The sequence below is a fragment of the Helicoverpa zea genome, chromosome 20, assembly GCF_022581195.2.
Source record: "Helicoverpa zea isolate HzStark_Cry1AcR chromosome 20, ilHelZeax1.1, whole genome shotgun sequence".
Lineage (NCBI taxonomy): Eukaryota > Metazoa > Arthropoda > Insecta > Lepidoptera > Noctuidae > Helicoverpa > Helicoverpa zea.
In genome coordinates this window covers 792,913-819,747 of record NC_061471.1, presented here as the reverse complement: position 1 = coordinate 819,747, position 26,835 = coordinate 792,913, and the positions used below count along the sequence as shown (strand labels likewise).

The 26,835-nt window shown below is 37.2% G+C and overlaps 1 protein-coding gene across 1 annotated transcript in view; it reads left to right on the top strand.

Annotated features, from left to right (window-relative positions):
- Positions 1 to 1,378: 1,378 nt before the first annotated feature.
- LOC124640188 (thyroid transcription factor 1-like) overlaps positions 1,379 to 26,835 on the top strand; it is a 35,799-nt gene continuing 10,342 nt past the window's right edge. The window contains exons 1-3 of the mRNA XM_047177854.1: positions 1,379 to 1,653; positions 8,211 to 8,404; positions 23,869 to 24,017. Coding sequence (XP_047033810.1) covers positions 1,427 to 1,653; positions 8,211 to 8,404; positions 23,869 to 24,017 — 570 coding nt within the window. The 5' untranslated portion in view covers positions 1,379 to 1,426. The remainder of the gene's footprint in view (positions 1,654 to 8,210; positions 8,405 to 23,868; positions 24,018 to 26,835) is intronic.

The window sequence follows — 26,835 nt, the reverse complement described above, 5'->3', positions numbered from 1 at the left end:
TCTTTGCCCACTAGGCCACCACGACTTTTTCCTATATTACCTACTTTTAAACAAGTAAGTATTATTATCTATCTAAAAGTCAGTTTGATGTCTCAAACAAATCAAGAGAAGTTCATACAATTTTGTACCATCCAAAACTTAGGAAATTCTTAATCAAATTTAAGTAACAATCCAAAAAAAAACAGAACAATATTGACCAAGAAGCTGTAAGAATACAATATTTCACAAAATCACTTCGAACATTAAAAATAAAATCCACAGATCAATGTTATTGACTACTACAGCAGCTGCAGTTCGCTACGAATGCTACGGCTACGAGACGAGCGGCTACGACTACGACACGACTACGGAGTGCTACGAAATATGGCTACGCTCGTAGATACGTTAAAAGTCATGTTAAATACCAGATTATAAACTAGTAACTTTGTTAAAAAGCTGATACATTTATCTAACCCTCCTGATTAAGTTAACTATATGTACCAAACTATTGTTAAGTTCCGTACGGTTCATTGGTAAATAAGTTTAAATCAAAACCTTAAAACTAACAGTGGCAAAATGAAAAGGTTAGTCTTCTTAGAGTAAATTTACACTTGCACTAGAACCATAAGAATCAATTAAGGCAACATAACAATGCAAGAAACAGATCTGTTAATTTAAATAGCTAGGTATAGGCTATTGTACCTAGCGTCGAAAAAACGTCAGTATTTTTCTTTTGGTATTGCACTTAATTGATTGATACATACCATAACACACCCTTAAATAAAAAGTTAAGGTTTAGCAAAGTTGGATAATTATAAACTCAATTTGTATAAGCTATTTCAGGAAACAAGCAAGTCAATAACGCTAATTACAATCAATATCAATAAAAATAACACAGAATATAACTCCACGAAACGGTACAGTCAGCAAAATTCTAGGTACCTGGGTACTTATTCATAAGTTAAGAAGTTACCAAGTCATCTAACACTCTTCTTGGTTAAACCCAGTAGCACTAATTTCACAATCATAATCTCATTAAAACATATTACAGTCTTTAAAGAGTTCCTTATTATTCATACGAACTGTGATAATAACTGAAAGTCGTGTATTTGCCGAGCGACACAAAGGTACACATACAAATTCCAAACAGACAACAAACATAAACAATATGGATACATAAGTTGATTGTGACATGTAACCGTGCGCCCCCCTCGCGCGCTCTGCGGGCGCGCGCGCCGCCGACTGCCGGGGCCCGGCCGGGGCCCGCGGCCCGCCCGCCGCCGCCGCGCCAATCCCGGCCCCCGGCGGGCGCCATTCGCGCGCGCGCCGGCCGCGGGGCGGGGCCGCTCGAGTGCCGCAACCCGCGCCGGGGGCTCCGGCCGCCACTCTCGCCCCGAGAGCCACTAGAGGCTGAGCCGTCGAGTGGCGTCGAGTGTCGGCCGGTCGGATGTCCGCGGAGGGCGGCGACTACTCGCCGTGTCCGGCGGAGGCGCTGCCGGAACTGAGCGCTGCCGAGCTGGCGATGAGCCTGTCGCCCAAGTCGGCGCTGCTGCAGCAGAACCTGTCCCAGCTGCAGCTCCAGCACTCCACTCCGTTCTCCGTCACGGATATCCTGTCGCCCATAGAGGAGTACCGCAAGCTGGAGTTGGCGAACAATCCGCCGTCGCCGTACAGGTGCGTGGATCGATCGCCGGGGGGAGGGGAGGACGCGCCCTCCACCCGCTGATTTTTCGAGTGGCGAAGGTCCCGACGAGAGTGCTTGAGCGTCGTTCGTAGTCGAAGGATATAGTTCTGTGACGTTTGTTTGTGCAGGTATGTTGTGATTAGCGGTCAAGTGGTGTGTGTGCGGTCAACGATGTGGTGTAGGCGCGCGCGGCTCCGCTGCTGAGCGATCTCTCGTCTCGCAAGTAACTCCACTCATGAATGATAGTGAACTCCATGTAGCACCCTGCGGGACGCCTGCTTAGACCCTGCACGTTACAGTCATGCTGGTGGAAGACTACCATTATATGTAGGTATATACTCATAGTTTGTCCGTGGCTAATTAATACTCGAGTGTTTGTCAAATAATATCGTGAGTTGCTCTCAGTCACACTTCGTTGAGTTTATGAAACGCTTTTTAGCAAATTGTTTGGGAGAATTCGGTTGATGGTTTTTTTAACTAAAACTTCGTGGCAAGTAAAACAAAATAATACTTTAGTTTTATTAATTTTAAATTAAAATTCAGCACGAACATTAACGACACGGATGACTGCTATCTGCTTATACTATATTTGAATGAATTGGCCATTAATCGTTGCTGGGTCTCGAACCGGTCATGTAATCATCAACGTATCAATTAATGTAACATGGACCTTTAAACGGTTTTGTTTCTTTCAAATCCTACTTACCTATCTATATTAGAATTTATAGTTTTAAATAAAAAAAAAATAAGTAAATTACTAGTATTTAATACTTAGGATAAAAAAGTTACATTTACAAATCTTTGAAGTTAAAGGTAGTTTTTATTTAGGCCTAAAATTATTCAGTCATCAAATCCCAGTCATTGGTAGTGCACTTCGAATTTCACGACTTTAGTAAACAAAAATGTGTACATAGGGTTCTCACTTTATTTTAATATGACCATATTATTTTAATTGATCTTATTTACCTAGATGTCTGCCTGTCCCTGTCTGGTCTTTAAAAACTTGCTCAGTTTATCATGCCTGTCTTTTCCAAGCAATGTGTCCATGGAACTGTTTAAACTCCAATTTGAAAGGTTCTTAACCTTTATTGAATTTTGTGAATTTGTTATTGGTGTTCCTAACCATTCTTTCTGTAAGATAGATTTCTTAAAGTAAAATATAAAAATACAAGTCACTCGTGGTGCTAGTATCACTGCTGTGCTCTTCAATTATTTTGTTAGGAATGCCTTGGTACATAAGTGATCAGTCCTCAATAAACAAACATTGGAACCTATTTAGATTTGAATCATGAAATAAAAGTACTTACTTTTATATATTTTTTTTTTACATTCAAAAATATCCATCTTTTATCATCTGGACGGCAAAAGAAGAGCGTGCGTAGGTACCGGGATTTTCGGGTTCATTTATATAAAATCATTTCTAAAACTTGTGTTTATTTGGTTCGATGGCAGAAGTGACATATTGAATATCAAAACCATAGGTATTATGTATATTATTTTTTATAGAGAACGTAATTCAAATTATTATCCACTCAGAATTAAAAATATTCAACCTCCACAGTAGATATGTAGGTACCTACGTGTAAGATTTTACAATTAGGTATAAATTCGGCAAATCTGAGCAAATATTATTTAGCTTCCCATGCCTGAATTAAATCAATTAAAATAATAATAAAAAAAAAATGATACAGATTGAGGTAAAATTGTTAACGTACAGAACGGTGAAAGTAAAGTCAATGGAAACAACAAGTTAAATCGAACATAAAACCTTTATAATAATCAATTAATACGCACTATTTAAAATAAATAATATTAAAAGAAAACGACTGAAATAATCAACGAAAAATTAATATTAATAAACGAAAAAGCGGGGGCGTGTGACTGTATGTTACTCTCACGCAAGAACTGCTATGGACTTTGAAGAATCTTGGCATTAATAGAAATCAGATGTTATACTACTGAAATAAATCAAAAAGCTAAGTATTTTATATTATTTTATATCCGGGTGCGAGAAGTAATTCATCCGAGACGTGGATAACAAACTCATAGGAACAGATAATTCTGCAATATTTTGGCTTCAGGCTTAAAACATTAACCGTCTTACCACAAAAACTTTTTAACGTCAGTTTAAGACTTGTTTAAAAAAATGTCAAATTATGACGTTGACATATGGTTCATTTTGGAGCCACATTTTTTTTAGACAAGTGTAAAACAGTGGTTAAAGTTTTTGTAGTAAGGCCATAAATATCTATACTACCTTATATTATAAAGCTGAAGAATTTGTATTTGCTTGCTTGAACGCGTAATGTCAGGAACTAATTGTTCAATTTGAAAAATTCTTTCAGTGTTGAGGTTAGTCTGTATATCGAGGAAGGCTACTTCGGAGGACAACAGACTAGTCTTTTGTCTATTAGGGGGCTACTTATATTCGGGTTCTGGGTTTCCATGGGATGCGCGTGAAACCGCTGGAAGAAGCTAGTATTTTATAAAATTATAAATAAAACACTCATTGCGGATCTAGCCCAGGATATAGAGTTTCTGAATTTTAAATCATCGGAACACGAACTTAAACATAGCTTATAGCCAATTCTACTCAGTTAGTTACTTACCTACTAAAATAAAGCTACGTAGATCGATGACGGAGATAAAACATTACGCAAATTTACGTGCAAATCAATATCCGACATATTACCTAATTATTTATTTTTATTAATTGATACGTTGAGTTTCACGTCAGTCATGACGAATTGTATAGTTAATTAAGGAGTGACGTAATTCTAAGCTTTATTTATGTTTTTATGTAAATATTAATATTACCTGTTTGAGGAAGTGTAAAATTGTATTTTAAAATGTTTTTGTGGGCTATTGGAACGAATTTAATTTAATAGCAGTCATGAAATCAGCCGGGATATAAGACGGGAATAATATCTGGAAATTCCATCCATTACTAAAGATTTGATTGTTTACTTATTTGTTTGAATTAATGCTCTGGAATTACTGAACCAATTCGAATAACTCTTTCACTGTAAGGAACCTATAATATACCTACACTATCTGCGCTGAATATTGGCCATGTTTTACCGGGACGCGGGAGAAAACGTGTAGGTAGAACAACCAGTATAAAATACAATTTTAGTTACTATATACTCCCATAAGAAAAACTTACTGCTCTAGCCGTAGAAATAAATATAAGTGTAAGAGCCCCTGAATAAACTGTAGGCCGAAAGTTGGCTCGATGATGTGTTGATTATTTTGAATGTAGGTAATCATGATTCCAATCAAATTTTTCAATCAGTCTATAGATACCTCATCATCATTAATTTAAGAGCCCAGCTCTTGTCGGTGCAGCTCCTTCCATTTACACTTATCTAGCGCCAACTCCTGAACTTCCTTATACGTAACAACCTTCACCTTTTCTTTAACTTGCTTGATGTAGCTATATCTTGGACGACCCCTTCCTCTCTTTCCTTCGACCTTCCCTTCCACGATGTTTTTGATAAAATCGTCGTGACGTATAAGGTGTCCCATCATTTTTCCTCTCCTATTCTCTATATTTTGCAATAAGTAGTTGCCTCTTAGTTCCTACTCTGTTTAGTACATCCTCGTTAGTAACTCTTTCCGTCCAGCTAATTCTCTCCATCCTCCTCCAGCACCACATCTCAAAAGCCTCCAGTCTGCTAATATCCTGCTTAGTTAGCGTCCAAGTTTCACAACCGTATAACGCAATGCTCCAGATGTATGTCCTTATGAAATTTTTGCGAATTTTTTTGTTTATATTAGATCTAAATAAATATTTTTTGCTGTAAAAGGCTTGTTTGGCCATTGCTATTCGGCATCTGATATCAGCGGAACACCGAGAGTCAGATGTTATGTTGCTTCCCAAGTACTTAAAACTTTGAACTTGTTCTATTTCTGTATTATTAATTTTGACGGTCTACCGGCGGTCTAATATAGGTACCTACCGGCGGGATATCTATGTATAGGTAATATGTGCGTTCATAATGCTGGCCATACACGCTACGGTCTACCGGTGAGGTAATCTGCGCAGGTGCCTGCGCAGGTCAACTGAACAATGGTAGCGTTCAAAAAACTGCACAGGTCTATTCCCACACACATTGAGGTCCACCTGCGCAGGCATACCTGCACAGGTGGACCTCTCCGGTAGACCGTAGCGTGTATGGCCGGCATTAGTTACGTAAAGTTCATCATACCGCCTAATTTTGTAGAAACAAATAATCTTTCTGGATGAATGTTTTCTCCATTTCTTTGAAATAGTTAACGCTTTTTTGGGGTGGATTTGCCTGTCTTAATTTAAAGGATGCTTATCCGTCGGCAAGCGTATAAAACTCTATAAGTAGGTAGGTACAACCATTATAAGTTCGTCTAGGTTCTCTGGCACTCTAGAAAGTACTTAATTATGAAACCTAAATATAAAAAAATCCCTATTAGGTAGGTACTTACCTACTTAGAAATTCTTCATCAGATCAGAAAGTATTTTCTAATACACCTTTTAAGCAACAATAACAATAAGTACAATAAGTAAGATTACGAAGCACTTATTTCCTAAAATACGTAGATACCAATTACAGTGAGAAAACAGATTTTCATTACCTACCTAAAAACCATTTCTTAACCGTCTAAAATTCCTAACCTTAAAAAGTAGGTGACTGTACAATTTGACAGGCTGCTGCCGATGAGACAAGCATTAGATTTAGCTTGTTATAAACTAAACATTGCATGAGCGAGTGTTTGTTCTGCCTATGAGTGGTTCACACCTACAGATTTTTCCGCTACTGATAAATAAACACTGCTTAACATGACAAACAGGCGGCCATTATGTTATTTTATGGCGTGGTAACTGGGAAGCGGGAAAGTGATAGTGACGTTCCAAATTTGAACTTTGAAAGGCTTTGGAAAACTGCATTCGAATTTTAATTTGAATTTGAAAGTCTTCTGCGGTTTTGAAGTGTTGTGAGTAAGTAATCAGGGATTACATTGTGTGGTTTGTTGAGAGGTGATTGACCTTTCAGTTTGGTCACAGAACAGAAGAGTACCTAACTATTTCTCTGCTCTGTGGTTTTAGCAAATTGAGTTTTCAGGACGTGCCATTTGAAAACCACAATGCCACGTAGGCATATAGGGTGCTCATTTATGTGCAAAGTTATATTAAATACATTGTTTTAATACCCACTGTGGGATTATTATTACTGTAGGATTTAGCATCTTTTCATCCACCCAACTTACAAATTCTTGAGCGATTAATAAAGTCGGAGGAACCTACTAATTAAATTACCGTCTAACCAATTAAAACTTAAAACACGCTAAATTGAAAGATAACAATCTTAAAATCTAATTAAAATTAACTCCAATTACGCGAGGTACCAACTAAAACGGTTCGCGCCATAATTTCCCGCCCTGTCAAAACTCAATTTGTCAAACCAAACATCGTAATGGCGGCCCTGGGGGTGTACCATAGACAAGGATATATTTGCCGATTAGGATCTTCTTTGTAATCGTTAATGTGTGAATTTTAAGGTTTAAAATGGCTTGTAATTTGTTTTTCTTGGCGCAGGGATGGTTCGATAGGGAGATTAAATTGTGTAAATAGGGATTAGGCAGATAAGCTGTGTATTGTTTGAGTGACGTGTTGGCGCCTCGTCGGGTAACGGTTTAGAGATCTGCGTGTGGCAGATTTGGGTCAAATCTGTTTTGTCTGATTTTAATCTTTTAGATAATTTTGCTGATAAAATAAGACAAGTGTTACCGGAAGAAGGAATTGGATTTTTTGGTTTCTTCGTTTTTGTAGTTTTGACTGTTTTCTTGTGCCCATAGGTCTCTCTAGGTTCTGGCGCCCGGTTCTTGTCCATTTACTAATATTTATTGTCAAGTTTGCTCTGAGTCAAAGGAAATATTTGTTTTTGTTTTGTGGCTTTCGTTAATTTTTAACGGACTTCAAAAAAGAAGGTTATCAATTCGACCGTATTTTTTTTATATGTTTGTAGATGGATCTTTTTTTCAGTGTATTTTCCTTTAGACTAAGATATATCATAATATTTATTCAGTTCAATTTTCTCAGATTTTATTAAGAAGTTATGTGCGATGTGATTTTCTAACTATCCACGTTCATGTTGCTCCCAAAATTGGAAGTCAATGAGGGAGGCCTATATCCAGCAGTGGACATCATGTGGCTTTGATGATGACACAACAAAAGCTTTGAACTATCCAATTAATTACATATTACTTTTGCTAAAATGTCGCACAAGCTTCAAACTTTTTTCCCCCTCGTAGGAGCCTTCGCAAACTGTAGACTAAAATATCGGCTGATAGTTGACCCCATGGTCAGTTCACAGTTTTTTTTGAAAGTTATCTTGAATCCAATCTTTTTCATAAAACTTTATAGTGGCACCGACCTGGTCGTTGTAATATGCGCACTACAATTCATCTTCATCCTTATTTACGTCCTAATCAAACTATCAGTCGACCATTAGTTTGCAGAGTGTGAGGCTCTTACTATCAACACTCCATCTAACATGTTCTACTCTTCCAGATCGAACTCATCAGGCAGCAGCATCAACTCCCCACTGGGGCCGTCCTGTGGGATGGCAGCGAATCCGTACGCAGTGCCCCTGTACGGGGGCGCCCCAGTCCAGGGCTACGGCTGTGCCCCCTCGGACCTGCCCCACTATGGGGACATGCGGGGCGCTGGATGGTACCCCGCGTCTAACGACCCCAGGTTTGCTAGTGAGTCGGCGAGATTTTTTTTTTATATGTGTGGTATTTTTTAAGGTGTTGCCTGATTTTGAATAAGCATAAGATTTAAGTGTAAAAGAATTTTAAGACGGTTCCTTATCGGAATCGTACATAATCTGGGATAAATAGCATTCGGGCAAAGCACTCAGGAATATTGCAGTTTTCTATTAGTGATGTCCATTACCAAATGAACTTTCCATAGGGTGTAGGTAGGTTTTCTCAAGTCTTACTGTTCCGTTCCGTACACATGGTAACTCTATCTTATATCTAGCTACTTCTACGGAGGTCTATGTACCTTGGTAGGAAAATATCTGAATTTATAGTACTTAGGTACCTAGTCTACACACTTTTACACATTGTTCTGCTTCAAATGAAAATAAGTAAAATCTATAATCAGCATTTTTGTGTACCTATCACTTGTTTTCCAAATCTAAAAAGAAGCATTTTCCTTTATTTCTGCAAATTCTGCAACAGTGAGTTTAACAAATGACTGCGTTCTTAAGCCTTGCGACGGTAAAAAGTAAAGAGGACGAATTTCTCTCAAGACTTCTTCTCTTCGTCTTTGATCGTTGCATTTCTTAAGATTATCCACCCTTATGAAGCTTCTTGCTTATAAAGTAAAGAGCTGTAGTTATGATGTGAACCGTTAATTTTACAAATCGTTACGGTTTCAACTCATGAGAATCCTTTGCCTATACCTATGCCTACAGTAAAGGTAATTTAAGCAAAATCTTCATAAACTTAAACAAATAGTACCTATGTCGTCAATGTACACAAAACTCCATTAACAAATAAAAATTACTTCCACACACATAGTAATTCGTATGAACGCATTACAATAAATTGCCGTAATTCAAGATGGCGGACGGGCTGGCGCATGCGTACCGCGATAGCCTACTCGGGCACGTGAGGCGTCGGGTTACAAACGGCAATTTGATGAAACCCGATGCGTTTAGCTAATTCGGTATTTATTGGAGAACTGATACCGATTGTGTCTGTCAAGTGGGGTGCTAGGAAATGTGTTTAGCAATGTGATATTGGTACTTCCTAGTTAATATAACACTTAATAACTAGATACTTAATAGATGTTTAAATAGACCGAAAGTTCTGGTTGAAAGTTAGGTTGATGCAGAATTTAAAGTACCTACCTAAGTATATGCAATTTTTGTTACCTAGGTTTTCTAAGATATCCTTAGGTTAAGAAATTGAGTCACAACTGCTGGCATTATTATCTATAAGTACTCACAGTTGGAATTAGCTATATGGGGACCGAAAAAAAGTGTACGTTAAAACTATATTTAGGCCTAAATCGAGAGCTTTCCTGCTTTAAAATTACCCATCAGCTTACGTAGGTATTAATTTAGTAAATAAACCAAAGATTCCAAAGTCCTTAGCTACTTGATTACCAAAATAAAACTGTCTCAGATTGCGAGTTGGCAGAGCAAACACCATTAACCGACGGTGACAAAAAAGAGAGCTACGTGCTCAGCTACCAACCCACCATCTTAAGCTGAAGATCAACAATTTGTGACAGAGGCGTCAATGCATTAAAATATCCGTTTACCTATTTGGGTGGGTTAGACATAAGGTAAACGCGGGTGAAGTCGTCATGCCCCAATAGTCGTCAATTAATCTAAAAACATTTATTATTTTTTTCTACTGAACTTAAAATGGGCCGGTTTATATGTAAACATATTGTTGATATTATATTGCACAATTGAAATAACAATACGGGGTTTTAACAGTCACGGCTTCTAAGATATGTTATTTTAAACGTGTGTGCCCTAACAAAATCGTTTTTTCGTGAAGTTCAGCTGTCAAAAGTGAAACTCAGCACGTGGTTTTGTGTTTTGATTTACATAAATCCAGTGGGTTCTGTGGTATGTTTCTTTGTTTAATTAGATAGTTAAGTTTATTTGCTAACGATGTAATATGCAATTTGGAATACTTTTAACATAGAAGATATATTTTTTTAATGTGACATCTATTGGTACTTTAAAACTCCGATTTGACCCAAAACCCGTCAATTTTACAATTATTATGACGACTACTGGGACATGCTCAAAAGTTGCACCTAAACTCGTCATAATGAGGATATTTTGTGTTTTACAGTACAAAATGCAAATAAACAGCGAATATCGGGACTTTTACAAAATTGTTAACTGTCTAGAACAAACATATTTAAGATTTAGACTAAATTTGTTCATAAAACTGAGTTTCTTTTAAGCTTTTTCTTAGGGGTAAATTTTACTCTGCTGGTTCTAGATACACGTACACAGTCATGTTATTCAATTCAATTCATATGTTTCTTAATGGTTAAATCCCCTGTTTTCTATAAGTATGCACTTTCTACGAGTGTTTTTTTAGGTATATATTGACCGCTGTAGGCCTCCGCCATTCGATTAGGGGGATTAGGCCATTCGATGGGTACAAGTAACTCTAGCACTAGCCTTTGTTTCTACTACGCTTGGATTACAATTTGTGGCAAGCAAAAATCGACTGTTCTTATAGTTATCGGCACGAATCTTGAGCTCTGACCTTCGCCTGTGAAGAAGTAATTTATTGGGTCCCTTTTGTGGTATGAAGTGAGGCGCGGGGGCGGGTTAAAGCGGTGATTGGCCCGCAGTGCATCGCGTCATAGCCGTCACTCGGGATTGGTTCTTTGCTAATAAATCACTTCTGCGCAGATGTAGGTCAGAGCTCAAGATTCGTGCCGATAACTATACACTATACTTTTTGTTCGAAATAACTGCATGTCGTCACGCGTATTGTACCGCGTCTCCCTAACGTCCCTAACTAGTTTTGACGCAAAAAATATTAAAATCAGTTTTAAAACTAAGATGACATAGCTTCCATCGCTGTCACTTCTTTGCTTGTCGTATTCGATATTGATGGGTAAAGAGTAATCTTAAGTAAGTAATAAATAGTATAATTTTTTTATTTAAAATTGTATGTATTTAGTGATTGCATGATCGTAATTTTAATAGCAGATCATGACTGAAAGAAACTACAAGCAAGAGGGCCTTTGAAAATTCATAAAAGCTGTAAATCAAGGGGCCACACACAACATCAGATGCAGCAAGAAAATTTAAAACGCCCTTTTGAGACAACTTTAATGAAAAGGTGACACAAAACCGACGATTATCCCTGTATAAAATATACTATAGAAATAAACCCAAGGGCAATCCCCGGTTCTGCGCTAAACTATTTAATTGCTAGGTAACTGTGGAGGAAAACTACTTGGGCTATTGCGTTTTGATGTTAGTGGATTAGGATATAGGAAACTATAGGAACTATAGCACCTGGAAAAATATTCGTGGTGGCCTGGTGGGCAAAGAATCAACCTCTCAAGTATGAGGGCGCGGGTTCGATTCCAGGTCAGGCAAGTACCAATGCAACTTTTCTAAGTTTGTATGTACCTATGATACCAATGACTGTGTTTCGGATGGCACGTTAAACTGTAGTTCCCGGCTGTCATTGAACATCCTTGGCAGTCGTTACGGATAGTCAGAAGCCAGTAAGTCTGACACCAGTCTAACCATGGGGTATCGGGTTGCCCGGGTAACTGGGTTGAGGAGGTCAGATAGGCAGTCGCTTCTTGTAAGGCACTGGTACTCAGCTGAATTCGGTTAGACTGGAAGTCGACCCCAACATAGTTGGGAAAAAAGGCTCGAAGGATGATGGTGATGAGGAACTTTTGCACTTGCCGGTGACAATGTATGAAATACATGTTAAAATGGCAGGTGGGGCTCGCCAGCTCAATTACTGGGCCCCCGGGAATCAGTCACTGAATAGAAACCTGAGGGCAATAGGGACATGGGCGGCTGAAGGGTGAGGATACCTCGGCGGACTTTAAACGCAGAGCACGCGCTCCCTGTGGGTCCAGCATCACCGGCCTACTCGCCACTTACCACGAGGCACCTACTCTCCGAGCAGGGCTGCTAACCTTGCTCTAGCGACTCCACTCTGGTCGGCCAATGAGGCAAGCCAAGAGGCGGGAGACCTATCCCTCGTCATGCTTCACTCCGGCAGGCCGGAGATGCACTCGGTATATATAGCCTCGCGGGGTCGCTACTCCCCGTCATCCACCTCAGATGCCCTGCGGGGCTTATTAGATATTATTATTATTGGGTTTGAACGCTTAGTTGTACCTAATCATATATTTTGTTTGATTGATACCTTTAAGACAGTTTGAACTATCTATAGAGATTTTTGCAAATCGTACTAAGCATGTGCTAAGCAGTTCAGAAGTTTTGATGAATGACAACCTTACCTGCATATTTATGAATGTTAGTAATTATTTCGCGGAAAGCTATATAAATGAATGTGGCTTTTATTTTTTGTGAAAACTAATTATTTTATTTTACAATTTAAATATTTTAATAGTAATTTATTTTACTCGTGCTACAATGCACATGACTGCATGGTTATTATGATTAAGAATTACAACATATATTTTATAGACTGATTTTGTGACTGCGTTTGATGGATAGGAATATAAATTAAAATGCAACTATGTATCTGTTTTATTGAATACCTGCTCTTCTAACAGATTATGACCTGCTATTCTAAATAGGGATTTGGTCTTTTATCTATCTACTAACTAATGTTTCAAAGGTACAAGTATGCTTAACAAATTCAAGCACAAAAAAATGTACTTAACTTGAACTTTATGTTCAAGAGCAGAGAGTTCACATTAGCATTAAAAGTTGACGAGTACTGGGAATATTTGACGAGTATCCGTACAAATCAGACGACTATTGGTACAAATCGCCCTTTTTTTACTTTTGCCTTAATAAGTATATAAACCCATTAAAATTATTAAAAAACATTAGTTACTTAGAATAACGAATAAATACTCTATCACGTCATACAAAAATTTTCATTTTCTATTGAATATTTAACACACAGTAGTGCTTCAAAGTCAGTGATTTCCGAAATCCGACGAGTATTGGTACGTTTACCTTACGAATAGTTGATTGATTGGCCGAAATCAGTAGTCAGTTAAATCTCTTCCTTGTGTGTTAGGAGTTTTATAAATGAAGGATATTTTACCAGGAACATCAGGTTCCTGTTTCCCAAGGTCTAAAGTAAGAATTCAGGCAGATGTAGGTATTCAGTATGGTACTATTGTACTTAGTTGCTTGTTAGTAGGTTTGATATGTTTCCTCTGGAATATACCTAAATCAATACCGATGTATGTAATCAATCAATAAGGTAAATGTTACGATACAAACTTTGATAAGTCAATAAATTCTGAAACCTAAAAACCAAATAAGTTCTGAATAGAGTGAACTAAACCAAATCTATTGTCTTCATTGTTACTCATACAACATCATGAGGTTTATTTCGCCTAATTATACTTACTAACGCTTTCGTCACATCTTTTCCATAATCTATGTCTATGGTAATTCGATATGACAACGGGAGCCTGACGCAGGTGCACAGAGTATCCCCGATCATGCACACACTTCTATTTAATTTACTATCATTTGTTTACGTGAACCAACGCCGTTTAAACTCACTGTTTCTCGGGATTCTAACTTCTTTTCATGTTGTTTGGTAACGGTTATGTAGATTATAAAGCTATAGCTTTGTTTATTTTAATGTTATTCTACGAAAAGGTGCTTTAAAGTTCGTTTTTGTGGCTTGCGTAAGATGGTCGATGATTGTTTTGATGCTACTGCGCTTTCATTGGATGGGAATTAGGACTAAAGAGTTACCAAGTGTACCATAGAGTTGGAGGCTGTTCTTTTAATTCTATATAAAAAGAAGTCCTGCAGACTGCGATAGCTCAGTAGGTAAATACGTACAAAAATATATAGTACCACAATTTTCCGCGGGACTTCTTTCGTGAAATGAACTTTAACATCTACTTAGTCAATAAGTTATTTGACAGTTATATAAGCTGAACGAAAAAAAGAACCATGCGTTAAAATTGCGAAACCAGAAAAAAAATATGTTATTTTCTCATTTGGACACAAAATTCATAAAGTTTAAAAGATAGAAGGACCTCAGAGAACGGCATAGAAAGATCCGAATGGTTAAGTTTTACGATGAATGAAACAGTCTATGCAAGCATGATTTTACAACGTGATCTAGCAAAAATGCAATAAGAGTTGAAGTAACCATTCAATAGCCACGGTTGACACTAGACGAAGTACTACAACTAACACAATCACTCTATGTGCAGTCGGTACATACGGCTTGTTTGTTTTATTGGCTATTACTGCAACACGAAGCATGCAAGGCAATTTTAATAAAATGGATTTATATTTTTAGATTGAACGTAATAGTTTCTGGGACTGAAATAGATTTGTGATGGTAGAATATTGTAGTTTATTTGCATGCTAGCTTCCGCCCGCGGCTTCACCTGCGTGGTGTGTTGATAAAAAGCATCCTATTCATTCTAGTACCACCAAGAATATGTGTACAAAGTTACATGATGATCGGTTAAGTTTAAACGGACTTTTGCAATCATAACATTAGTAGGATTGGCTATTTCCCTTTTCCCTGTTTTTATTCTTTAAGTATTTTTATAAACGTTAGAAAAGTTCTTAATCTAATCAAGTCGTTACGAACTTTTCTGCACTTGCTCCACGCACTTCTTTATACGTAGAGGATTCTTGTAAAATGGATTAGGTACTTTATAATCTTAAAGCTAAAACATAATCTACAGAATTTTCGTCTTCTCATAAAACTAATTTCAGTAACTACAAACTACCTTAAGCTCTCAGCTCGCGATCGCAACGGGACACCACTCAACTCAAACTTAGTTGACAATAAGAGCAAAGACAATCTGTAATTTAATCTAAACTCCATGGTAAAGCCAGTAGTTGACGAGAGAAAGTATAAATAGATCTACTGTTTGTTGTTGAGGACTTCACGAAGAACAAAGGATTGGATTTTGAATGATTTGCTTTTGAATAGTGATGAACTTGTATATGTCTGTCTAGTTCTAACTAGGTTTAGTCAGTTACTATAATTCATTGATGACAGTAAAAGACAAAAAAAAAACTACAATTCGAAACTCATCATATTATTTAATTATATAGTGGTAAAATTAAGAAAATAATAGAGATACAATAAGGAATTTATCGATAGGCAAAAATGATTGGTTCACTAAATAAAACATATGATATAAACTTACTTAGATAAAAGTGGGATACGTGGTAATAAAAATATTTACGAAAGATTTCGATATCTTTCCTGGCTTTCCTTTGTTTTCAGTAAAATAATTGAGCGTAGGATCGCGTAACATACAATATAAAACAAAGATGGCGTCGATCTATTTGTTACGCGGAAACCAGGATCGTTCGATATACTATAAGTCGAATATAATTGGCCTATAAATATAATGATTGAATGTTGTTTAAGCTATAGAATCATATTTTGTACATATTCTTATGTAATATTTTTGCCTTTGATTTCTACTAAGTATAAAGGAATAAGTTACTCTCTACTCTACTATTATTGTACCTACTGTACAGGAAAACTGCAAAATAAACAAAGATAACAAGGCGATATTATTATATAACTTTACGTATAATGGCCGTGTCAATCTTCCGACAAAGAAAACTAAACAGTTCCACTTCATTACGTTAGTAAGCCTTTCTTTCCCATGCAATACTACACTGGAATAAAGCTTATTATCTCTCATAATAGACCGAAGAAGCAAAACAATCGAAACAAATCCAACAACTCGTTGAACGAAATTTACAAATAATTTTACACAATAATACAGCACGCTTCCGCTCATACGAGTATAGCTGAGATTAAAACGGTAAACTGTCGAGTGATGTCCAACGGACAAAAAACATCTCCAATACCCACCGAATTATTGTAAAAAAAGATTACCGAAGTGGTCCGAGGAGCGCGCCCTGAGGCACGCCTGTCGCCCGCCGTACCTGTTGTACTAGGGAGCTGTGTAGACAGACAAAATAAGCAATTCCATTTGATCGGGCCCATATTTGCCCACCACTAGAGTCTTGACTGAGTAAACATTAGGCCTCACGTCCGCAAATAGCGTGATGTCGGTGCATTCGAAGGCTTTAGCCGAGTCAGGAGAAATTATTTTACTTTATGTTAATGAATATGGTAATTGGTGCTCGATACTTATGTTCTTGGTTAGTGTGAAAGGTAGTTTGTAAATGTCAAATAAATACAGTAACTTGCGCCTTTACATAATACTCAGAAAGTCAAATACTTGAGCTAAAAATATTTAACTATTCAATGTGAAGAGATGAAGTATTTTGTGAGAGTTTGAGCTAGATGTTGTCTTGTTTCCTTAGTTTAGTTCAAACGACTTATTTATTTGATGCTTTTCTCTTTAACTAAGTTTAAACTTATTAATACCACTTGTATACAAAAAGTCACTTCGCCGTTATAGGTCATGAAGTCAATGATTTTTTTCATTGAGTAAAAGCATTTTATTCACCGCTCTATCAAACGCTAGTGCCAAAGTAAAAAAAATATACGTACCATTTCCAACTGCTCGATCCGCAGTATTTTTCAAGAGTGGCGACATCAAACGTAACCAGTACCCACGGTCAGCGGTAAATTAAAATTGCCGCGGGGAAAAAATAAGTGTGTGACACACTTAGTTTCCATGCAGGCGCGCCTAATGCGGGCCGAGTGGCCGCGTCACCGCCAGCCGGCCGCAGTTTATCTTCCTTAGTGTGGCAACACTGAGGGAAATAGCCGCGGAAATGTTTGCTATTTCATTTCCCGCCATCTTTGTTGGTTTGTTTACTTTTAGAAATGGCGACGATTCCGTTTTTGCTGGACAAGAGATGAGATGTTAATGTTGTGGGTCATTCTATGTTATTTTCTTGGGAATTTCTTTGTATGACAATTTCGTTCCTTCCAGCGTATGCTTTCTATTTACAATTTGACATTTCATTCGTAACAAAATTAGTAAAATATCTTAAGGAAACTCTTGGTAAATGTGAAAAAAGCAATATTCTAATTATTAATGAAGTTTTTATTAGTCTTTATTAATTATTTAAAAAAGTAAGCGCGTGCGTCTGTTCAAACATAAACATCGTTCATTAACAACAATGATTGGCAATCGATTTTGTCAGCCCACTCTGCTTAATTGGGCGTAACGACAAGCAAACATTAAACCGGATCACCAAGTGTCCGAGCGCATCTCGAATCTACCATACTACTAAGATTTTTCTTCCCTGATAACACTGTACCCTGCAGACCAAACAGTCAGCCGAAAAAAAAATCGTTGAAGAAAATTTTAATTCGAATCAAAGTTTTCAGTCGGTCTGATACCGGGTAAATACCTGTTCTTTGTAATGTGCGTATTGCCATTCATCTTGAAACAGATTTATGAGCCCAAACAAATTGTCAGCCAACTAAAAGTCTACAGTGTGCGGTTACTCTAAAAAGTATCTAATACTGCGTCGTTTTCCGATCGGTTTCCCGCGATAAAATCTCCTGTATTTTGACAGCGCACCCGGTTGGGGTTGCAACAATGCTGCTATTATAGTCAATGTTTATCCACGCACAATTTGCTCCCGTTTATTCAGCGCTGGCTACATTTTCTGTGAGGGGGCGATCTGATGCGCACGTATGGCGAATTCTAATGCGATTATTATGAACTGTTCATGTTATAAACTGTTCATGAGGATTATGAGCGTTTTAATGATAGACTGTAGCTTTTGTTGTCTGTTTGAGAGGATCAAGCAGTTCTCATATTTTATCGGGTTGCATACATCTATCACTGCGGTAATGCCTAAACACTAATGGTCTTGGTCTATAATGGGAAGTCATGATGATGAAGTAGGTTCCTACATAATATTTTAATTACCGACCGCTTTATCTATCCGATTGCTTGATTTCTGTTAAGGAAATCTTAGTATTTTTTTTACCTTATTTCTATTCTCATTATAAGGGCCAAGTTCTGAGAACAATTTTTTTTTAATTTACCATGTAAGCAATATTTTTCTTCCCAATTCTGAGAATCAGCAACGAAAATAGATCCGACCATAACACATCTCACAATTTTACTTTCAAATTCACATACACGACCCCTCGCTCGCAAAATCCATTAGTTGTAAGCAAATATTGATCCGAGCGTGACGCAGGCGCACGGGCCGAACGTTGCCGACGGTAGCCGAAGTGGCCCGAGCACGTTCGACTTCATTATGTACGCAGTATACGCCGATTTGAATTCCTAGTGCTTTGACAAACATCACGATAATTGTGATTCACCTAATAAATATTAGGCTTCTAGTTTTTTACTTATTTGTATTGTCAGGCTTAAATGTTTGTTGAAAACGGCAGAAGGATCCTTATTTTTCTATACTTACAATAGGCTCTTCTTAAGTAATTATTCAAGAGCTTTACTATTTGTACGGTAGACGTTTAACATTACCAAAATACTCTTGTGCGCCGGCGCAAGTTCTGCTCACAATAAGTTTCAACTTCATCGTATAATTTAAATTAAGCAGACAGTAATTTATTAAAGAAAATATTGTTCTTAGTATTCTCAGAATTACTTGACAAGTAAAAAAATAAAAATATTGACACCTATATAGAAACCGTCATACATACTAACAGTCTTACCTTACATAACACACACTTGCTATATACTTAAGTCTGAAGGTAGCTCGAAAGCAAACAAAACAAAATCGTCATATGTACCAATAAGGTGTTACCTAATATATTCAAGAAAAGGTCAATTTGTCACGGCTAGAAGATAGACAAACACACAGTTATATACATGTAATTGAAGCTACCTGAATTGTAAGCGGATGTTGGTACAGAAATCAGTAATGATGAAGAACAATTTGTAATGTTCATACATTTACAAGATTATGACGTCATTTTTATGTAAATGGATACATATTTACATGTTGATGGCGTTATAAAAGACAGGTTAAGAGTTAAATAAAATAGAGATGGAATCAATCATGTTAACGAGGCCATCACTAAAAAGGCCTTGCATAAAGGTAGAATGCAATATAATGAAATTGCCATAACGATCGCTCCACTTGATATTTGTCATCAAATAGATCTGGGCACTCGTAACTAAAGTAAAACTTACTAACTCCCAAAATCAGACATAACGAAGACCAAAATCACCCAAAACCAACTGAAAGCAATAATAACTTCACATAAACCGTTCGGCCATTAAAACTTTAGTGAATTTTCAACTAGCAATGTCTAGTTGGTAATTACTTGCGGTCAGCGCCGTCAGACGCACGACCCTCGCCCCGCCGCCGGCAGTTGGGGCCAATTTCACGCCAATCGTGTCATCAAATGCACGCGTTAGACCCAAGTGTCCGTATCATGCAACTATTTGTTTTTCTTCTTACTTTTGGTCGCGAAATGTGATTGTTTTTGTTTTGTGCTAGGTATTTATTAATATACGGTTTATTTTTACGTACATTACCCATTGGAGGATCTGTCTTTAGGTGGATTAATGGCGAAGACAGGAATAACAACTAGCGTAACATTTCCTTAACGAAGCTGAACGGGAATATTTAGTCGAAAAGAATTGAGTAAAATGAAAAATCTGCAATAAATTTTCTACCATTCTAAAATCAAAATTTTAATAGCAGCACCGAAATCGTTCGGCCGTGAAAATAGTTCCATTTACAGCGGTATATTTTAACGCCCCAACCTCCCCCGTCGTGGTCAGTCCCCCGGTTCAATTACCGGGGTATTTGTTGTCAAAATATATGCACATCTCTGGCCGACCCCTGTCAGACACGGAGACATAAGAGTGGATGTATTTTTAGAAAATTATAAGGTTCGCTACCTACATCGGTGCTTGGTGGGTGCCAAAATTGCATCAAATGCTTCCTTTTGCAAGCAATTGTAGTAACTGAACATATTGGTCTAATTTTATAACAAAGCAAAAGTGGTTGGCCCATCAGTCTATCCCAGAAGAAGGACATGCAACCATTTCTTATTGGCTGTCTGTAAAATCACTTATCTACCAAATGGAAGACATTCTATTGAACTGTTCTCCCCTGTTCTATCACCGCTATAACAAAAACTACCAACGGATTGCATCAATTATATTAAAATCTCATCGAACTATCTTGGGATGGCATTGAGAGATGTTTGTAAACATCCTTTTACGTGTCATTTAACGATTCAATTGGAATCTAAAAACGCCCATTCATTCGCCATGATATAACGCTACGTTTCAATTAAACCGAGATGCGCAGATAACAAAATGTCCAGAGGTCCATTGACAAACAAAGGAGGTTTGAAGAGAGCGTGTACGAGCACTTTTTTGGGGTCCCTTATATATTCATGCACCTAGTAAACGTTTTCTGAAGAAGTCTCTTTGACAATGAATGAGAGTATGACGGTAGTAGGTACTGATAGGATAGAGGCATATCATTTAAGGTCATCTATGTTGACACTACTTTTATAGACCACCGTCGCGTCGTAGAGTATTCATTCGTAAAAAAATTGGACATGGATTAAGAAGGCACCGGGAAAAGTCAGATGTAAATTCCTTATATGTAGGTAATTAAATCCTGTTGTAAACGTTATGACTTTGGAATATGATAAAAAGTAGCCAGCTTCTTTAGATGCAGTCCCAATGATAGGCAGGTTTTGTTAATTTGGTCTATTAAAATCGGGCACAGAACCCACAACTGGCAAAACTGATCGATGATCGAAAGATATCTCACAATACCACACACGCACAATAGAGTAAGACAGGATGGGGAGCAATATTTTATTGAAAGACCCTTTCCGTCGAGTGTTGTGTAAATACGCGCCGGATTCGGTGTGTGTAATGTGCCTGATATTGCTGCCAAAATGCTGATGTGCCGACCTTAGCGAATTCGGAGAATGAGCATTGCTTGATGAAAGAATTGGGAATTTATTGTTTTATGTGGAAGAAAATATCCCATATCCAGATAAAGATATACCTATGTCATAGAGAATACAACGATCACCAAATAATGTTCATTATCATTAGCCTATGAAAGCGCTGTTTGCTTATTTAGTTCTCTTAACCGATCTCAAAAAGAGTGGAAGTTCTCATTGAAGTTACTGTGTTAGGGAAATGCATACCTAATTTCCTTAATCCAGTACGTTTCATTATTCGTTTTTCATGAATCTGCAGAGCAAATATTATTCCGCAAAGCTTGATTAAGAGTAGGTACATTAAGTAATGTATGGATGCACTGAACGCAAAATGAAATCTAGCTATGTATTTGATTGTCGCATTTCAATAGATTGTAGGACTAGTCCCTATGCAAGAGGTTATCGACCTACGCGATTAGGTTGCCAATTGTTATAATAACGGATGACAGCAATCAGTTATTTTGGCTGTTGACCCTCGAGGCTTGTTAAAAGTGCTCAAGCAAGTTAATAACGTAACGTGTCAGGACACCTGATATAAGTGTTTATACAGGTATTAAAGCCTCTGAAAATTGCAGATAAAAATTAATAAAACTAGTAGGTTTGCTGTTTTGAAATTAACATTGAAAATAAGAAACTCCGTGTTACACCCGTGTTTCTTTTTCACATATAAGAATTTCAAGTGAAAAATTAATTCAGTTTAATAATTAATAAATTAATTATAAAAAAAAAATAAGTTTAATTTTACCTACTGTCGGTTAGTTGTGCTCGAGAGTCGTGGTGGCCCTAGTGGCCTCTCAAGTATGAGGGCGCGGGTTCGATCCCAGGTCAGGCAAGTACCAATGCAACTTTTCTAAGTTTGTATGTACTTTCTAGGTATATCTTAGACACCATCGACTGGGTTTCGGATGGCACCTTAAACTGTAGGTCCCGACTGTCATTGAACATCCTTGGCAGTCGTTACGGGTAGTAAGTCTGACACCAGTCTAACCAAGGGGAATCGGGTTGCCTGGGTAACTGAGTTGAGGAGGTCAGATAGGCAGTCGCTTCTTGTAAAGTACTGATACTCAGCTGAATCCGGTTAGACTGGAAGCCGACCCCGACATGATTGGGAAAAAGGCTCGGAGGATGATGGTTAGTTGTGCTCTTGCTTGTACAAAACGTATTAAAAGAAAATTATTATTTTAAGTTTCCTTCCACCAAGTGCAATATGTTGCATATTTAAAGTTACCTTATTTACGATGAAAACATTTAAATGTAATTTTATGTTCTCAAAGTGACTAAAATACGTTGCAAAGCTACTAGCGCGGGAAACCACGTCTAGTGTCATTAGGAAAATGGCGGGCGCCAGCTTAAATGTTGCCAGCGCTAAGAGATTAATTTCTACCGCGAGAAAGTATTAATTTTTATTTTCCCGCTACTCCCCTTTTATAATTTGCAAGGATGGATAAAATGTGATTAAAATGATGCAGTTGTTCCGTTTAAGTGTAGCAAACATGTTTTAAATTATGAGCTTTTTATGAATTTTAGACGACGGAAAAAAATATGTAGGTAGGTATATTAATATACGCAGTGTGGCAGAAATTACAAAAATCGTAAGCATGGAACCTTTTTAATTTAGTTAAATACGAGTTTGTATACTTAGTTAGATATGTATTCAGTATTTTCGAACATACGAGTACGTATATAACCTACATGTACAAAACCCGATCTGAACTAAAAATCTTGTGTGCAGTGTTTTCGTTTGCACTTATCCATAAAAAGTAGCTGAAAGCTTAAATCCTTACCGAGTAGAGCTAATCAGCTAATTAATACCAAAGATTTAATGAATTTTAAAGTTTGCCAGAGACAAACGCTTTCAGCTATTGAAGTGGGCGCCATTATGAAAAGCTGCTGAAACCCAATACTCACTTAACTTTAAAAGCTGAAAACCTAATTAATTCTTGTTAATTGAATTCCCGTTATTCTCATTAGGGATTGCATTTTGGCATTTCATAAATGATTTTAATTATTTGATATGTAATATGTGATATAATTGAAATGGTTAGGTACATAATCATTTAATTATGTACATCACAGGTAACATGTCAATGTTCAAAATAACGAATATCAATTGTTATAAAATCGAAATGAGATATCACAATTTTGGGCAAAAACTGATTAGGGCACTGTAGAACTCTTGAAATGTCTTTATGGAATAGGATTTTATATCTATTTACTCTTTATTCATATTTAATCAATGTATAGCTAAACTTATGTCTAAAAGAGGCAATGTTTCTGTGGTATCTATTAAGCGTGGAAAAGCTGCATTATTCCTGAGTGTAGGGTACCTACATTTTATGTGCGTAGACTAAGAACAATATTGGCAAGATAACCTGCCGAAATCATTATTATTGGAGGTCTCAACTATACCTACTAAAGAATCCTACAAAACTGAAATCAATATACCTATTTACTGATTTCTTACTGCTTAATCCGTTGTATGTCGGAGCGCAGATATATGCCAGACACAATTGAATTTCTATTGTTTTATAATCAGCAAAGCATCTGCCAACTTCTATTTCCATACCACCTAGTTAACAAAAGTGTGCGTATCTGAGCGGCTGCTTTAGTTTCCAGGCTGATGACGTCCACGTCCGGCGGGATGGGTCACGTCAACAATATGGGAGGGTTGGCAGCCTGCGCGGGACCTGACTCCAAGCCGATGCAGTTCCCTCTCGCGCAGAGGAGGAAGAGACGGGTGCTGTTTACACAGGCTCAGGTGAGTGTTGCTAGTGGGAAATAATTTTAAGAATGGTAGCGTATAAGGAAAAGATAATGAAATGGTATTCAAAGATATAATTTTACTGTTGATAGTGTTGATATTTAAAATGATGCAGCTGCTAGTCCGTCAATGAGCAATTACTTATGTGACAACTTGTTCCAAAAAGTAGGTAACTAAAAGTCGTCTTGTTTTGGTGATCATTGGCTAGGTAAAACGCTGGTAAATACTTTCGCCGCTGAATGCTTGGCTTCATTGATTGTCGTCATTGAATAATCCAATAAAGCAACATACTAATCAACTACATAGGTACCAGGGTACCAGTGAAAAATCTAACAAGAATCAATCAGTGGTACCTATATGGTTTAATTACTCTGAATTTTCCACATACCTGGGTATTCTATACAAAAAACTTCACCATAAAAATATGAAAAATCGAATCAAATGCCTTCGGTTCTTCTGCTAAGCCTCCGTATTTGTGAGGTGGACCCTCGCGAGGGGAGCGTTATTTGCCGATCATTTTACAAATAAATACCAGTTGGGGGAACTTACCTGTTTAATTCGTAAGCTAAGGCAAGTTATTCACTGTGCGAATGTAATTTAGCGTTTGTGTAAGGTCGAATAATAAAAAAATATACTAACCTTAGAATTGATAGCCTACTTATTTTTAGAAAGTCGGTTTAAAATGCGATCTACTTTTGCAACTATAATAGGTTAAATTAGGGAAACTAATAAAAAAGATAAGAAAGTGGTCTATTGATGTTTATTTCAAAATTAAGTCACGAAGAGAACATTTCAATCTAGCTGAGGAAGTGAAACATAGGAGTACATAAATAAATATAAGAAAATGACAAATCTATGTAAATAAAAATTACAGTTAAATCAACCTATCTCAAAAACTATAAGAGATACTTTGATCAAACCAAAAATCGTTGAAAGAGTTAATTAGCATGCATCACCTCTATTTTTTTTAGAATTTTATACCCCGTAGTTATAAAAATAGAGGGGGGGGGACATACTTTTTACGACTTTGAGAGCTGATATCTCAAAAACCGTTCACTTTAAGAAAAATGTTTTTTAGAAAACTTTATATCATTTTAAAAGACCTTTCCATTGATACCCCACACGGGTATGTACATCGAAAAAAAAAATTTCATCCCTCAGTTACATGTATGGGGGGCCCCACCCCCAATTCTTTTTTTTACTATTTAGTGTCATATTTTTGTAGCGGTTCATACAACACATATTCCCATCAAATTTCATCACTGTAGTACTTATAGTTTCCGAGTAAATCGGCTGTGACAGACGGACAGACGGACAGACGGACATGACGAAACTATAAGGGTTCCGTTTTTGCCATTTTGGCTACGGAACCCTAAAAATAATATAAAAACGAATTGTTGTTCGTTAGTCTGATTAAAACTCGAGAACGGCTTTGCCGATTGAGCTTATTTTGGTTTTAAAATGTTTGTCGTAGTCCAGGGTAGGTCTAAACGGTGAGCAAATAAGGAAAAGGCGGTACGAAGTTCGCCGGGTCAGCTAATATAAACTAAAAATCAGTTCATTTGTATAACAAATCACCTGCGATTCGACCCCCATTGTAAAGACAACAGAGGGATTTAACATCATCGGCCGTCGCACCGTGCACAGTAAGCTTTACAAGGGTGAATTATACCATGAAGCTTGACCCGGGCGCCGCCATGGTGACCGTGCTACTGTGACGGGTCAAATAAACGCGAAATCATATTGCAAGATTGATAAAAAAGGAATTTTTAAATCAGATTATTTTGTCATACATGCATAAATAGGTACATTGCTATAATATGAGCTGTTTTGCACCGGATTATTTTGTCACACATGCACACCCGGGCACCTATGTACATTGCTATAATATTGAGATTTGAGCTCTTTGATTTTTTTTCTAATTGAAACAAAAAAAATGCGGCATTTATTAAATTATTATTTATTTTATTAGATCAATACCCCAAACCCTACATTTGCTTTTGTGCTATATTTTGATTTTATTTTATTCTAATTCAACGTAACGACGGGAAAATTGTTTTGCTCATTTAACAGCACACTGTTGGCTAACATAATATCTAAATACCTACCTACTAATTGGTTTACAGACACATGGAATAATTCAATCAATTTGCATTCATCATTGCCTACATTCCATCACGAGATATTCATTTCCCCTAATCTAACATAACCGATAACTGTCACAAGGCAATTCAAATCTAGAACATTCCAAATCAACGACCCAGCCATACTAATCAAATAATCAATACAATTTAACAGTAACCATTTCACCTTAACCAAGCGAGCGAAGCATCAAAAGCCAACTAGAAGCTAAAGCCAAAATTGCGTTAGCTGCGAGGGCGGGACAGGGCGGGCGGGCTGGGCGGGCGGCCCGCCCTCCGTCACATACCAGCCATCAACCGTGTAATTAATTCTATTTCCACGGAATTTTCAAGCTGCAGTTTGATTTCAATGTTGCTGTATCTGTATGTTTGTGTGTGTGTGTATGTGTGTGTGTGTGTGTGTGAGGTTAGGTAGATGATGTTAGAGGGATATTAAAATGTGATTGGATGCGAAGGATTGTTTTAAATGTTGAGAGCTGTATTTTTCTTTATTTAGAGTTGTAAAATAAAAAAATTTGCAAGGTTTTCTTTTGGATGGGTAATGGGTAGCTAAACCCATTATCCACATACTTTTCAGCATATGCATATTTCGATTTCTAAACGCGATGAAAAAAATGTACATTCAGTACTTTCAAATAAAGGACATTGTGTGAAATAAGGCTCTAATGATAAAA